Source organism: Astyanax mexicanus, chromosome 6 (assembly GCF_023375975.1).
Source record: "Astyanax mexicanus isolate ESR-SI-001 chromosome 6, AstMex3_surface, whole genome shotgun sequence".
NCBI lineage: Eukaryota > Metazoa > Chordata > Actinopteri > Characiformes > Acestrorhamphidae > Astyanax > Astyanax mexicanus.
This window is the reverse complement of record NC_064413.1, coordinates 18,419,757-18,436,724: the sequence shown is the minus strand read 5'-3', so window position 1 is coordinate 18,436,724 and position 16,968 is coordinate 18,419,757. Positions and strand designations below refer to the sequence as shown.

Here is a 16,968-nt window from a genome sequence, read left to right as displayed (position 1 = left end):
TCTGCCTCTCTAAAATACTCTTTTTATACCGAGTCATGTGAGTTAAGTTCCTAAATTCCTACTATTGCAGCTGCCATTTGTTAGTATCACATGCTTTTCCAGCTCATGGATGCCCAATATGCTCAATATCTGATGTGTTATATGTTCTATTGTAAAAAAAATATGGGTCTATGATATTTGCAAATTATTGCATTCTGTCTTTACTTACATTTCTGTACATGTTTTTTTTTTTACACAGCCTCCCAACATTTCTAGATTTGGGCCTGTACTATTGTACTATTTACTTATTTGAAAGCTGTATACAAGCCTATGTCATCAACACAATGCAAAGATCAAAGTTAGAAAGGAGACGCCCTGTACTGCAGACATCACCCCCTAGTGATGTGGGGAGAGAGCGCCATCTACCCACCCGGAGGGAATGAGGCCACTTTCGCTCCCTCTGAACGCTGGCAGCTGATGGCAAAGCTGCATGAGCTCCAATGACATTTGACATAGGCGTATAATAGGATTGGTGTAGCACTGTGGGTGTATATATCTAGTGTAAAGCCTTAAAAAATGAGAAAGAATGAAACTGTTGCTGCAGCAAAGGATGACAATTATGACTATCCTCGATGTTAAAGGAGCAGATGTCTATGATCATTTGCACATAAACTGTAATCTAATGTCCCTCTCTATCACTCATTTAATCAAGTCTGTAAATGCATAACTAAAGCCTTGAATTTGAAGTGACGCAGACATCTTTTGACATCCCTATTCCAAGAAAAAATGAACACTGTCATTACTTGACCTTCATTTTAAAGTTTCGAAAGGTAATTACAGGCTTTTAACTTCAACTGATTATAATTAAATCCCACTCTTACAGTCCGTCAATCATCAAAATACTGAAATATAATCGTTCACCCAAAGACATTATTTCTCTTGTAGAACACTTGGAAGAGTTTTTCCAACAGTATAAATTTATTTAAATATAAAACTATAACTCTTACTTTCTCAAATGAAAAACAGACACAGCAGAACCTTTAAGTTTTATGTGAAAAGTTTTGGATTGTCGACTGTCATCTGACTTACACTATATGTCCAAGTATTTGTGGACACCTACGGACAACATTTGAGAAATGACCGAAATAACAAAAAAAGATGCAGAGCATTCAGACCTCAAATAATGCAAACATGCATCTTGGCATGTTCTCCTCCACCATTTTTACACACTGCTTTTGGATAACTTTATGCCACTCGTAATGCAATTATTCAAGCAGTTCTGCTTGGTTTGATGGCTTGGGATCATTATTTATCTTTCTCTTGATTATATTCCAGAGGTTTTTAATTTGGTAAAATAAAAGAAACTCCTTATTTCTAAGTGGTCTCTTATTTTTTCCAGAGCTGTATGTGCAAATGCATATAAACACAGACACACACTCAGCATGTCTAGCTCCTGCAGATAAACTTCACTACTATCTAAACTTACTATCAACTTATCTAAACTTAACTACTGCTATTGTTGCTGAATACTATCAGTCGAATCCTCAAAGTAACGCTCCGAAATCTAGTAGAAATTCAGAAGTGTCTTTTTTTTTATTCAACGAATGAGCAAATGTCCCAATTATCTCAGGTTGATTCTTTTGTGAGGAGTACAAAGACTATAAAAGTACATATGAAAGAATCAATGAAGCAGCTGCAGTCATAATGTAAACACTGTTTATTGTATTGTTCACTATATTAAAAACTGAAACTCCAGAGAGAGAGAATGAGAGAGAGAGAGAGAAAGAGAGAGCAAGGGGTAGAGAAAGAGTAAGAGAGACAGATAGGGGACATAGTGCAAGGGGTAGAGAAAGAGTGAGAGAGACAGGGAGAGAGAGAGGGAGAGATGGGTAGAGAGAGAGGGAGAGAGAGAGATTTAAATAGTAAGAAGAGCTCTGGCTTGTGCTTGAAATAATTCCTTTGTTGTTTTTTAGCACCACTATTTAATAACTTCACCTGAAATATTGTAATCATAAGTTGGGAAGTGTGTGTGGTAAACCTTTGTGCTGTTTGTGCTGCGTCTAAATTGTACACTGCTAAATGCTGTTATGCATTTTTTTTTGGCTGAGCACAAGATAAACTCTCAACAGTATATTGAATAAACCACCTTACTGCCCAGCACTACACTTGTCTACTGATAAATAAACATACCTCTTGTTTTCTATATGGCTTATTCCGTCAAATTGGTGCCATTTCTGTCATAACTATAAAATAATTTTATTATTAAGCATAGTGTCTTGTACATTCAACTCAATGCAAAAGTAAGATTTATAATAAAAAAAATCTAAAAAAATCTACTTAGAACACTGAAAAAATAGCATTAGTTACCTGCACCCACTCTCTAACTATAAACTTTACTATGAAATATAATTTTTTAAATCCTTCAAAAATGTTTTTTTGGCATTGTTGTGTGACTCCAAATCCTATCTATGCTTTAAAAATGTATTTTTCATAATTAATCCATAATATTTGTAATAAAATACACATTGTAGTTGTGTACCGGGGTTTCACTTAATCCTGTTATCGTAAAACATTACCCCATCTGAAAAATCTGGAACATTCTACAACAGAAAGGAAATGACATCAGTTGGTTCGTCTGAAGATCATGGGAAAACCAAAATGAAGTTCCTTAACTTTCATTTCTGTTAATTATAACAAAAAAGTAGCAGGAATGAGCGCCAGTAACAGGAATGAGTGTCAGTAACAGGAGTGATTTTCTTCGTCATAATAAATATCAATTATTTAAACATACAGACGACCATTTCTTTAAAATAAAGACTTTCTTGAGAGATAATCAAAAGGAATTAGTGTACATGCTTTTAAACATGCTTTTTAAATGTCAAATGAGTTTTGTAACCATCTTCGGCTTAGAAACCTTGTAAAAAATAAGTAAAGCTGCCTGAGATTGACTAGTACATGTTTTGAATAATTACATACATGTGTTATTAGATTCAAATAACATATGTATTTCAAAAAACAAGCAAATGACACCCATTCGGTGGAACAACCCATATCCTGTGAAAAATTAAAATTTTAAACTGAAAACAAAGCTGAACATTTTGCCGGAATTAACTGTTCACTTGATTAACGTTACAATTAAAGCTCTTAGTTAGGTGGAAGTTTTTTTAATGTTCTTAGAACATTTTTATTTAACGTTGTTTTCAATCGTTCTGGTAACGTCACTGTAGTGTAAAGTTATATATGTGTATTAATACTGTCAGTATTCGTCTAGCTGGGAGTGTTATGTGAGAAACCCTAATAAGGTTGGGATGCAAAAACATTATGATGTCACACGTTTTCAGAACTTTTCAGTAACATTATTTCTGTTACATTAAAGGCTATCCTTCCTGGAATCTTTTCAAAAAGTTCATACAAAATTTTATAAACCAGTCTTACAAAATTTGATAAAATTTAAATTTCAAACTTAAGATTTCTTGTGTCACTGGCTGGTGCTTCTTCCATTCAAGCACCATGTGAATTTAATTGAAGACCTAAAACCATTAGAAGAAATTAAATTAAGAAATTAAAATTCTAGAACTGCTACAGTTTTCTTAAATCCCCAACAGGCAAAAACAATAACACAGACATTTTAATTTTGCAAAACGTTTCATTTTGTACAAACCATGTATGATAAACTAGAGGTTCAAGTCTACTGAGAGAATAAACCTCATGGAAAAAAAAACTGTTAATTTTTTTACTTTAAATAACAGTGTTAATTAAAGACTCATTGGAAGTGCATGTTTCATTAAAATCTCCGCAGTCAGTAACTGCCTGAATAATAGAACTTGGTACTTCACCTTCTGTTATCAGAAGGAATAGGGAAAAACTGACAGTACATATTCTCAGTTTCTGAGTTTATAAATCATCAGTATCTCTTCTTCCATGATCGAAGATAAAGCCGAATGGGTAGCAACGGATTCCTCTTCTGTAAGCTCTGATGAAACACATCGAAGTCTACTTTCCTCACTCTCTGAAGGTAGTCCTCGATAGAGACCTGCAGTACAGGTACAATTGCAACAGTTAGGAATTTCTCCACCAATGAATCCAATTCTCGATCAAAGTCCTTATTCTCTTTAGCTCAATATTACCGTATTTTTCAGGCTATAAGGCGCACTTAAAATACTTATTTTTTCCCAAAAATCGTCATTGCGCCTTATAATGCAGTGCGCCTTGTGTATGGATTTTGCTTGTGTTTACTGACCTCGATTTTTATGTGGTACACGGCGCTCTGTTGTGCAGAATTCCTCACCCACGCCAGAAAAAGATCCCCCTCTTGGGCTAGCGCGCGGTTACCTTTGACTGCCGTACTGCCTCTCGGCTGTGGTTCAGGGTAGCTAGTTTCCACTGTAGCTCCGTGGCCAGAACAAGGTGCCGGTAAACTTTCCTTTCCACCCGTTCTGGGGTAATAGCACAAACTGTTTCTTTTTAGCGCCCACTTCTAAGTAAAGTTAACCTCTTAACACGCGCTGGCCCACCGGCGGGCCAGAAATATTTAATATTTCATAACTGGCTGTGTTTCTGAATAGTTATGAACAGTTACAGGTTCAATATAGACATCCAATATACCATTTTAAAGCTTAGAATCTCTGCTTTTGAGCTATTTAGCCTATTTAGCGGAATATCCTTTCAGAAAATAAACATTTAGGGCGAAATATGCCTTGGTTATGATTTTAATAATTCATAACTCTCATATTTGCGTTTATCGTTCGTCCATATTTCATCGAATGCGGTCATGTCATACACCATTCGAACCGTCTGGCTCTCCGGATTCCAGAACTGTGCTTTTACTGTAGGATGTATGTTTCATGAATTAGAGCTGCGTCAGAGCGCATGTTTCCAGTAATAAAAGGCTCTCCTTTTGTCCTGGGGTAACCTCCGGTCACTGCCGCCACCCCCCGAACACACACCCGCGCTCAGCCACAGGTCCTACCTTCAAAACGCGTCCAGACTAAAGAGAATCCATCAATCCAGTCTCCTGTAATCCACAGTTATATCCAAACAGCGCTGGAAATCACTTCATCCAGAAATGAAACTTATCCAATCTTTATCTCTGTTTTAAAACCGTTTTATTCACCGAATTCGGCACAACACGCTATTATAGTCAGAAGCCTCGCGGAGTAATGCGGTACTTGCTGTGCTTCAACATAATATTATGGTCTGTCGGAGCGTTGCGGCTACCGTTGTCAGGAGCGTCGCGGAGTAATACGTACTTGCTGTGCTTCAACATAATATTATGGTCTGTCGGAGCGTTGCGGCTACCGTTGTCAGGAGCCTCGCGGAGTAATACGTACTTGCTGTGCTTCAACATAATATTATGGTCTGTCGGAGTGTTGCGGCTACCGTTGTCAGGAGCGTCGCGGAGTAATACGTACTTGCTGTGCTTGTTGATTTATTGCTCAGAGATGTTGTTATTTTTCACAGATATTGTGAAGGATTTATTGCTCAGAGTTATTGTTACTGATATAAATAAAGTTTCATTTAGTGCGCCTTATAATCCAGTGCGCCTTGTGTATGGACTAACACTAAAAATAGACCGTTCACTCATCGTGCGCCTTATAATACGGTGCGCCTTATAGTCCGAAAAATACGGTACATTTATTACTGTTAAATTTAAAAACAAATTTGATAACAATTAACTTGTTCTCTTACTAGACAAAGAAATCAGAGCTTCTGTCCACAGAACAAATTTGCAATGATTCAGTCAGATGCACATTGCTGCCAGACTCCAATAATTACACACATTATTGATATTATCTATTAAAAACTTTCCCTAGCCAATTAGATCATCTCTTTTTCTCTGCCTATGGTGAAAGGACAGCAATACTCTAACTCTTAAGACTTGGAAATAACCATGAACAATAATGCAATTCTTGCTACATGTCTAAAAACTACACTAGATTAGGCAAGTCCAGGCCACAGTGGGCCATAAAATAAAAATCAGCATGATTTATTCTGAAGTAAAATGTCAGCATCTGGTTATTTTCCCACTTACTATTTATACAATGAATAAATACTGCATTCTATGGCACTGCTGAACAAGTTCAGTAATGTCTTATACTATATTACTATCTAATATCAGCCAATATCAATATATAACCCTATATACCCCATAACCCTATATACCATACCCAAACCGGTCAGTCTTTTTAATAGTAGTAGTAATTGTAGCAGTAACAGTCATAGTACTAAAAGTAGTAGTAGTGATTGTTGTAGTAGTAGAAGTAGTAGTACTAAAATAGTAGTAATGTGGGTAGCAGTATAAGTGACAGTAGTTGAAGTAAAAGCAGAAGAAGTATAAATAGTAGTGGTAGTAGTACTAATAGTATTAGTAACAGAGGGAGTAGTAAAATAGTAGTAATGTAATTAGCAGTAGTAGTAGTAGTGAGTAGTAGTTTTAAAAGTATTGGTAATAGTAATAGTATTAATAGTAGTAGTAATTGTAGTAGTAACAGTCATAGTACTAATAGTAGTAGTAGTGATAGTAGTAGTAGTAGTACTAAAATAGTAGTAATGTGAGTAGCAGTAGTAGTGACAGTAGTTGTAGTAAAAGCAGAAGAAGTGTAAATAGTAGTGGTAGCAGTACTAATAGTATTAGTAACAGAGGGAGTAGTAAAATAATAGTAATAGTAGGAGCAGTAGTAGTGACAGTAGTTGTAGTAAAAGCAGAAGAAGTGTAAATAGTAGTGGTAGTAGTACTAATAGTATTAGTAACAGAGGGAGTAGTAAAATAGTAGTAATAGTAGGAGCAGTAGTAGTGACAGTATAAGTATTAATAGTAGTGGTAGTAGTGCTAAAAATAGCAGTAATAGTACTGATTGTCTTAGTAGCAGTAGTAGCTGTAATAGTAGTAGTACCAATAATAGTAGTAACATTAGTAGTAGTACTAAAATAGTAGTAATAGTAGTAAAATAGTACTAATAGTAGTAGTAACAGTCATAGTACTAATAGTTGTAGTAGTGATAGTAGTAGTAGTAGTAGTAGTGGTAGTGAGTAGTAGTTTTAAAAGTATTAGTAATAGTAGTAGTATTAATAGTAGTAGTAATTGTAGTAGTAATAGTCATAATACTAATAGTAGTAGTAGTAGTAGTAGTGATAGTAGTAGTAGTACTAAAATAGTAGTAAGTAGCAGTAGTAGTGACAGTATTAGTATTTGTATTAATAGTAGTAGTAGTACTAAAATAGTAGTAATAGTAGGAAAATAGTAGTAATAGTAGTAGTACTAATAGTACTAAAAATAGTAGTAGTAGTAATAGTAGTTATGCTAATAATAGAAGTAACAGTAGTAGCAGCACTAGTGGTGATAGTAATATTAACAATAGTCCTATCTGTATCACCAGTGGATTTTTTTTTATTGCAAAGCAAGTACAATACATTTGGAATTAGATATTTAGCTAAAAATAACAATGAGAAGATGATTATATTTGCATAATTTTACAAGTTACCATTTACAGTATATTCATGTCATTGTCATTTTGTAACCCTTTTTTCTTTTAATTATCCCAAAAAAATTCAAATATTGTTAGAAGCAAATTATAAAATACAGGAGTACATATTGTAAGAACTGAAAGCTATGAGGGCATTGTGATGCTTCTTAGACACTTGCTTTTAATGCCGCTTGTTGGCATGAACATCAGAACACCATTAGGAACTACACTGTCTAAGATGCTGAAAATAAGTGTAAGAACATTTCTCCCTCTAAAAAGCCTCTCTCTGCTTCCTTAACATCACAGTGTTGGGCGCTCGCTTGGGAGAAACAGCTGTAATGGAGGAAAGAAGCCTAGCTTAAGACTGGCTCAATCTACGGCTTAGTCATCTAATTACATAGAGAGAGTCAGGCATGTGGGGTCATTGAGTAGACAGAGAAAGGGTGAGAGAATAGCAGAGAGAGAAAGAGAGACATAAATGCACTTACTGTGTGTAGAAAAGCAGGCATGGCAGCTTCTGGAACATTTTTACTGAAGGATCTAGCCTGTATAAAAAGAATATAAAAAAATGGGAGATAAATAAGACAAACAATGGCACAATATAGCAATAAAGTAGGATTAATTTCCTTTTAGTGAACCTGGTTATTACTGGGAGCACAAATAAGCAAATCTAAAAAATATCTAAATTCAAACAAACATTCACATTAATAATAAATAAAAAAACTGAATTAAAAATGAACTGACGTGTTGGAGATGAACATGAGCTTGGCTGGCGATGTCATACACAACATCTCGGACATTTTGCTCCCTACTGCCACGGATGAAGTCCTCTTGTGACGCACCATGCTGAAAACACATCAGCAGTGTTCAGCAAACATCAAATACCTCATAACTTCTAACTCTTCTTCTCTCATTTCAGAAATTTCTCTGCTTTAAACACTTCAAAGTACTGATCCTGACAAAACTTTTGGGAATGCTCAAAGATTTGACAATTACACTGATATGAGCAAATTGCAATAAAACAAGAAAATAACCAACATCAAATGTCAGACACTCAGTGGTGACTATTATTAAACTAAACAAAAATATTTGATAACATTTTTTGTGTGCCCTGAAAAGAGCTAGATATTTAGCCCGGTATTGGCAATATTATTGCATTAGGAACAAAACATAAATAAATGTGAACCTGCTGCTGAAAAAAAACACAATATAAAAGAAATATAACTTTAATTATTACTGCTTGGTGTAAATTATTTTTTTCACCTATATGACCAAACACCAAAAGTACTATTTTACCCATATCTCATTTCTCATACTTCAGTGTATCTATATAGTTAAATTAGACTGATGCTTCAAATACGATTTGTTCCTCTGTTTCTTTGTCTTTGGTTTGTAACCCTATAAAATAAATAAAACCAAAATACAAGAACTACCGAATAGCAACTACCTTTCCCCTAATGTAGGCATGTGTACATTTTGAGCAAAGGTTTGGACATACTATTTCTATTATACATATTTCATTAAGTTTTCTGTGAATAACTTTATTATGCACATTTAACACAGTTTTTCTTTATTTACATCACAATAAATTCAACAGTAAAAGTAAAACATTACTTTTCCTATGCACAATATTTTTTTTTATTTTTGTGCCACATTAAGCTAATAACTTGTAACAATCCTGTCTGTGTTGATAATGTGAATGTTCATTTTGTTTGCAAAAATACAAACTAAATTAAACATTTAGTTTACTAAAATTATTCAATTAAAATATTTAATATAAGCAATTAATTACTTATTTGTTATAAATAGGTTAAGAAACATAAAACATTCAATGTGGTGTTTGCACAAGTAATGGGATATTTAATGTTCTGCTTTCCCAATTTACACATATATTTTTTTCTTTCTACTAAGCTTTAAAATGAGATGTTTTTAATTACAGGACATCACTTAAGATGATCATCTGAAAGTAGCTGAAATAACTGTAATTGCTGCATTGTGTTGTTTCCATAACTGCAGACATACTGCATTATGTTACCACAGTGTCCCCTGCAGGCTAAACTACAACATAAACTGTAACATAAACACATAAATATGATTACAGATGAGACCTGCTTTTTCATTCATACTCGTCTAAATCCTCCAGTCAGAATGGACAAATTATTTAAATAAAGATGACAGGTACTGTTAAATTACATAAAACCTTCATGTACTTGTATATATATATATATATATATATATATATATATATATATATATATATATATATATATATATATATATATATATATATAAATATATATATCCTGCAATCACTGCAAATCAGTATACTGTGTCTAGCAGGTAAAAAAAAAACAGGGTGTGATGTAGAAACACTGTATGATACTAAACATTAGTATACCCACCAGCATGCAGATGTCCATAGGTAGATAGACTCTGCGTCTCTGGCTGTGGTAAGGAGTGGCTCGTAGACACGTCACAATCCCATGAGCTTTGCCAATGTGGCTGGCAGCATGGTCTGCATGGACATTTTTCACTCCTTTACAAAGATAAAGACATATATGTTTAACCCTTAAAACAAGCACTTTATTTGGCTAAAAACTCATTCTGAATAGTTCAGCCACACGGTTACCAACACTGCTCCTAATCTTTTAACCTTTCAGACCCTCAGACTTTTACCCCTACTGATCATACCTATTTAGCCAGGTTCACATGACATGACTTTAGCTCAGATTATTAAGTGGCAACTGTTTTTGGAGACTGCAGAGGCACACCAACATTTTTCCTAGGCTGGCTCAGTCACGGTGTGATCTGTTGAAAGACACGGTCTTAGAGCTTGCAAAGTGTTCGCCAGTGCCTTGCAAGCTCCTGGCAAATGTCTGGCAGTTTTTAAATCTTAAATAAAAAATGTCTAAAATGACATTGACTCGTTTCTTATATTTTTTTTGTGAAAAACGTGTCTTTGGAAAGCAGACAGATTTTTTGGCAGGTTTGCAGACCAGTGTAACTGACCCCATATCACTGATCAGTCATGTAGTGTGGAGGGCCGATTTACGGCATGTTGGGGGTCTCAAGCAAAATTAACCCATCCAGCCCCCCACCCTCGTTGACACTCTTGGGCCCCAGCAAAAAAAACTATCATATTTATCACACTATAAAGCGCACCGGGTTATAAGGCATATTTTTTTGGTACATTAGTAATAAACAGGGGTTTCGCCATGTTTTCCTTCTTATTCAGCACTCTAAAGTAGAGCTGGGCGATTAATCGATTTTATCAATTAATTCGAATTTACAGTTAAGGACGATGTTTTTATAAAAATCGATTTTCACCACCGACGCTCCCCTGTGAGCTGCTGTACTTCAAAGTAAGCTTAACCCCGCCCCTCTCTCCCTCCTCCCGCACCCAAACAGGTCCTCGCTGTAAGGTGTGTTTAAACCGATTGCTTCTAAACGAAGCAGCGCGTCAAATTTATCTCTACACCTTAAACAGAAGCGGAGTGGGAGAAGTGCTGCTCCCAAAGGAATGAACGCAGCAGCAGCACTAGTTCACCATTCAACGTAAAACAAGCAACTGTCCCTGACACATCTTCCAACTGTGTACCAGGTTCTGTATGCACTACAGTTTATGATTTACATATTAATGAGAAAAGATAAAGATCATCTAATTTTATAGAACACTGGCACTTTTTTAAAAGCTTTGTTTTGCCCAATGGGGAAAAGTCTTTACTTAATAGCATATTAAATTATACTTGTTTTCTATTCTGTGAGATTTATCAAAAAGGGCACCATTTTATTTCTTACTATTTGTTTTTTGAGGGTGTGTTTATATATTCATTTATTTTTTAAGTTTGAGGGTGCATTGTGTCAGCACCTAAACTATGTTTAGCTTTCAAAAAGTTACTAGATGTTTTCACTGTTTACAATATATATATTTTTTTGCTTGTTTCTGGTTGCACTTTAACCACAAAGGGGACATTTAAGTAAAACTAAATAAATAAAAACTAGTTTTTAACCATTTCTTTATCATCTTTAATTTGATTTTTAGTAGGGGAAAAAATAGATTTAAATCGAAAATCGGATTTTTTTGGTAAAAAATTGAAGATTTTTTTATTTCCATATCACCCAGCTCTAGTCTAAAGCTAAGCTAAGATAAACTAAACTAAGCTTAGATTTCTACAGGCTGTTAAAACTCACCTCTTTACGGCCAAAGTCCTAGCGCTTAGTGTAGTTAGTGGCTTATGCTAATACTGCTGGAGAAACTTTATTAAAACTATTGTATAACTCTGCACTTCAGCGGAGTGGCTTTATTGTTCCTTAATAATTGACTGGTAGAATATTTTTAATACATAAGGCACACCAGATTATAAGGCATACTGACGATTATTGGGAAAATTTAAGGATTTTAGGTGCACCTTATAGTGTGAAAATGATTACTGTGCACAATTTTTAGAAGTATACTGGATGTAAAGAGTAGAGTGTTTTCATTAGAAGGACACCATATTTTAAATATATTAATTATATTAAAATATTTTAGTTAGCATTTTCATTTTTTTTCTGATTTTGATATTTAGAGGGAATCCAGCTGCTTTCACAACTACCTATTAATGGATTAACTAAGCATATTTAAGTATTCTGCTGTTTTAAAAATGAGACAAATGCACCTGATGATTAAAGACAAAAAAATAAACAGCTGGCGTGCATAGAAACTACTAGACACTAGACATTTTATACCTTAACAATATGTGATGCACAGAATTATCGAAGGTTATTCCTACCCCCCATTTCATTACTAGTCATTGTTTGGGGGCCTCAGGTCAACTCTAGGCAAGTGATTAGTTTGCTTGGCTTTTTGCAAATTAAGTGCGTTAGATTTAGGTTGGCGTTAATTGTAAGAAATACTGATCTCCAGCAGGAGGATTGGTAAAAGCTGGCAGCAGATTTTCTTGGAACTCTGGACTGAGTTTTGGCAAATGAATGCTTACCTAGAGTCTCCAGCTGGAGATAGAGGAGGGAAGACTGAGTGTTCTCTGCATAAGACTCCAGCTCCTGTAGGTTCCTATAAGCGCGATCCTCCATATCCTTCTCCTGTCAATAAGCAAAGAGAAGATTTCATTAACGCCAAATGACATAACATACAGTACATCTTGATGGAAATCACACTAGCAGGAATAAACATAACTGTAAAACTGGAAACGACAATACTGCAGTGACAACAGATGTCCAGATTTAAGAAATAATCTAAGAAATAATACTAAAATTGGTCACTTATTCAGCGGGTGGGCAGAATAACCTAAACCTGCATTGTTACGTCTAAGATCAGATCACAACACATCAGTAGAAATACCTTTGTAGAAACTGTTAGTGTTACTTTATTACTTAAGCACTGGAATTTGGAATGTTTTCATGCACCTTTCAGCACATATACTGAATTTACTGAGTTTGTTGCCATTCCTTTAAAACATAATGAAATATTTACAGGAAGGTGTTTTGTAAGCAGAATTTTTTAGTATAGACCGATATCCTGATTATAGAGTACAGCCTCAAATCAAAAAAAGAGTTGAGGGGCATTCCTACTGAACAATGCAACTCTTTTTACCCTTTGCTTTTAAATGATGTGGATAAATAAAAACAGTATAGCAAGTGTTACAAAAAAATAAATTATAACATTTTAAAAAATGTGTTTGTTCAGAAAGTGCTTTATATTCTTAGACACTGTTAATTATATTAGAGTAGATGGGGAGATTTTTTTTAAATAGGTCTATGCTTCTTAAGTGTTGCAGTATTAATTAATATCATTCTGAGCAGATGTTAATTCACACAGCCCCCAAAAGGTTTTTTTTTAAAAGCTCAGTTTTAACGCTTTATTTACAAAAAAAAAAATGTGGGGTTAAAAAAATGTCAGGCTGGATTTTTTGGGCCTGATCTAAGTTCTAAATCCAGTCCAAATTTGCCATGATTTACTCAACTGAGCTGAACCCTTAGTGTAGTTGTGGATTAATAAAACAGATAAGAGCTGCAAGCAATACAAAACCATTAACATAAAAAACAACTTACCCTTTCAGCTATAATTCTTAACAACCATCTCCTTGTCAGTGTGTGTTTCCTAACTGCCTGTAAAGAAAGTCCATTCAGAAATCATAGACCTCACATTCTCATTCAAAAAACCAATACCTTTTTTTAATACTAAACAATCACATGCTGATGTTTGTTAGGTTTTTAGAAGAAAAAGAAGAAAACAGACCCTCCACAACTCCACACTGACAGGCTGGACCGGAGGGTCATCTCTGTAGATGTCCTCCACCACAGTCTTCCAAAACTGCATTCGCATGAGACCAATGGTCTTCTGAGATACAGAGTCCTTGACCTGAAATAAATAAAGCACAGAAGGTATTTTAGAGTGTTGTGCAATGAGTAGCATGGACTCTTTACTCTCTCTTATAGCTATATAAAGTGCTTGAACATATAGAAATATATGAATGCTGCCAGTGTATTTATCATGAATACCTGCCTGTGCCAGTTCCACATTAAAGGCTTTCAGTGCCAAGGAGGAGCGGCGAGCGGCCTCAGGTAGAAGCAAAGAACACACAAACCCTTCATAGTCCCGTGACCTGTCAATAAGAAAGCAACACAGATATGATGTATAAAATAATTTTTATACCTAATTGCTATAATGGTCTACATTTAACATGTGTTAAGTAGGACACAATGATTAGTCACTATAATCGACAATGTCAATAATAAAAATTAAATGACTTATCTCTTATCTCATTTAAAAATAATTTTCTTGAAGCTTATTTAATTAATTTAAAAAACTGATAGTGATTACATGTATTCACATTACAAATCTAGTTGACCAAGATATCAAGCTTAGGTTTTAGAATTACATTTTGTAGGTCATTTTCTTAACTGGCTAAGGTAACTTGTTTTATTATTTTTCTCAGAGACCGAACAGCACGGTGACATTCAAAGGTTTGCAGAAATGAGCAGGTAAGATAAAACATGCACTGGAATAGGAGCCGTGCCTACAGAAAGCAAAGATAGAAGGCATAAAAAAAAATTTCAACAGATAGTTGACCTCCAAAATAATAATTAATTAAGGCCCTGGTGAAAAATCTACCAAACAACCCAAAGTCTAAAAATCTGATTAAATTAAAGGCTGGTTTCTCATGCAGGAATGTATTCTAATCATGGATTAGATGATTAAAATCCATAAAGTACCAGTCAAAAGTCTGGACACACTTTCATATTCAATGTTTTTCTTTTGTTATTTATTTAATTTATTTTCTATGTTGTAGATTAATATTAAAGACATGAAAACAATTAAGGGACATGAAAAAAAATTGTCCTCCACAATCTCTTATCAAATATAGGATCAAATACAGGAGCACGCAATCAAATATAATTGTATCATGTCTATATTAAAATGTGACACTTTCTTTTTTGTACCACAATCAAGCATTGTGATATGTATTGTACATTGTTACATTTTCGTATTTTATTTATTTTTTAATTTGTTAATACTTTTTAATTATTGGTTTTACTTCTGTTGTTGCTTAGCTGGCTAACCTAGCTATATAAAGGAGCTGAACACTGTAGCATTAGTGTTTAATCTATAATCATTTGCTTTACATTATGTATATCTGCACTCCGGGACTCTATTGACACTTTACTGTATATCCTGTAAATTCACACTCCTGGACACTATTTTCACTTTACTTAAACACAATACTTACACAGGTTTTATTCATTATTGTATCTGCTGATACCTGCTTTCTCTTTGACCTTATTTATTATGCATTACTGCACTACCTCCTACCTACGGTCAGGTTACTTTTTACACTTAGTTTAGTTTTGTATTTATATATTATTGTATATATTCTTTGACCACTGTTGTAGGTGAGAATCTTATCTTGAGGTTATAACATTTTTATTTTCATTTCTAAGGTATGGTTAATTTTTCAGTTAGCATCTTCAATATTTTTTTTGATTTCTTACTGTGCTTGTACTTACTTCTTTTTGGTTATATGTTTTTAAGCCACTGTGTTTTGTAACTGCTACTGACAGCTAAATTTCCTTTGGGATCAATTATGTATGTATGTATGTATGTATGTAATATCTATCTATCTAGTTAGTTAGTTAGTTCTGGAAGCATGGCCAAATTATCCTCGATCAAATTGAGAAATTGAGAGAAGCTGAATCAATTATTCTCAGCAAGGGCAGGATAATTTAATTCTCAGTTCCACCTTAAATTGTTCACAAATTCATTTTGCTGTTTGCGGGCTTTACAGTGTTACTGTTGGGACATTTAAGGTGGGACAGATAGTTTGAAGGAGAAGCCAATTTGAGCTTGATAAAAAATAATATAATATAATAAAGGTGGAATATTTCCGTGTACTGTGCAGTATATTATGGACTGTCCAAGACTGTACTAATTTTAAGCGTCAGCTGGGTGGTTTAGTGTATAAAGAGCCGGGTGTTCTGTCGAATTTTGCTACCCATCGATACATGCTTCCCAAAGGTACTGCGCATGCGCCGACCTACACAATTTAATTCTTTCTCGTGTTTTATGTATAATTAATCTGGTTTAGGGGGCGTTATGTGCATTAAACAACCTGGACGCACTATCATTGCACAGAAGTGTAAATGGAAACTAAAAATTACACTTATTATCATAAATAAATACAAAAGCAGTTTGTAATGAGCTATATTTACTATAACTTTGCTATGGTACAATGAATTATGCACTCCAACTCTAATAACGTACATCTACTGGAATATCACTGGGTACATGCCCTAAAATAGTGCTTCTTTTGTATTTTTACAGTTAAATATTCATTGGGGCAGCACGGTTCGACAAGGTAGCAGAATTCGACAGAACACCGGCAGCTCTGCAGCGCTTCACCTACCTCACCAGCTTCAGACAGTACTCTTCGTGCTGCTGGGCGCTCAGATCAGAAGTCGCGCCTGCGCTCAGACACCGAGCCGCTCTCGGCTTCTGAACACATACAGCGTGTGTAAACAGTTTATTGGACACTGACCTCCTGCTGGATATAAGTCCATACTGTGCACTGAGACCTGCTGCCATGTTTTCACACTCACTCACTCATTTACACTCACAGCGCTGCTACCGCTGTCAGTCCCCTTCAACTTTAACCGCGTCCGTTCACTATCAGCCCGCCGCGCGCCGAGCCCGTGCTTTTTGTTCCGCCTGATGATCATTTTTAACCGCAGCAGTTACAGAGTTACTTTAACCGTGAACTCCAGCTTATTCACACCATTACATAAGCTACTGTATTTATCTGATATTTCTGCATTCACACCATTACATAAGCTACTGTATTTATCTGATATTTCTGCACCTAACAGTTCACTAACTACATATATTTATATGCTCGAATTACCAGAATCACAGAGACAGGTTTGCTGCCAAATCCAACAAAAATATCCAGCCCAAAGTCACTCTAAAACCCTCCCTTCAGAAGCTTAAACTAGCCCATAACATTTATTAGCAACATAACTAGCAAAAAAG

The 16,968-nt window shown here is 34.9% G+C and overlaps 1 protein-coding gene across 2 annotated transcripts; it reads right to left on the bottom strand.

Moving 5' to 3' along the window:
• Positions 1 to 1,673: 1,673 nt before the first annotated feature.
• On the bottom strand, positions 1,674 to 16,635 carry ndufaf6 (NADH:ubiquinone oxidoreductase complex assembly factor 6). 2 transcript variants are annotated; one of them, XM_049480599.1, is made up of 9 exons: positions 16,346 to 16,635; positions 13,948 to 14,047; positions 13,681 to 13,803; positions 13,494 to 13,550; positions 12,422 to 12,524; positions 9,845 to 9,978; positions 8,187 to 8,288; positions 7,931 to 7,987; positions 1,674 to 4,012 (listed from the first exon to the last, which is right to left on the bottom strand). In XM_049480599.1, exons 1-9 carry the CDS (start codon positions 16,522 to 16,524, stop codon positions 3,884 to 3,886), a joined length of 984 nt encoding a protein of 327 aa, XP_049336556.1. In that variant the 5' UTR covers positions 16,525 to 16,635; the 3' UTR covers positions 1,674 to 3,883. The 2 variants fall into 2 exon arrangements, with proteins under 2 accessions (XP_049336556.1, XP_049336557.1); XM_049480600.1 differs by having other exon boundaries at positions 13,944 to 14,047; positions 16,346 to 16,481.
• Between the last annotated feature and the right edge of the window lie 333 nt (positions 16,636 to 16,968).

Excerpts from the sequence above, each read along its gene's own strand:
- ndufaf6 (XM_049480599.1), bottom strand. The coding sequence starts at position 16,524 with ATGGCAGCAGGTCTCAGTGCACAGTATGGACTTATATCCAGCAGGAGG. Across the intron at positions 14,048-16,345 it reads TACTGTCTGAAGCTGGTGAG|GTCACGGGACTATGAAGGGT; the intron begins GTAGGTGAAGCG and ends TCTTATTGACAG. Across the intron at positions 8,289-9,844 it reads CTATGGACATCTGCATGCTG|CATGGTGCGTCACAAGAGGA; the intron begins GTGGGTATACTA and ends ATGTGTTTTCAG.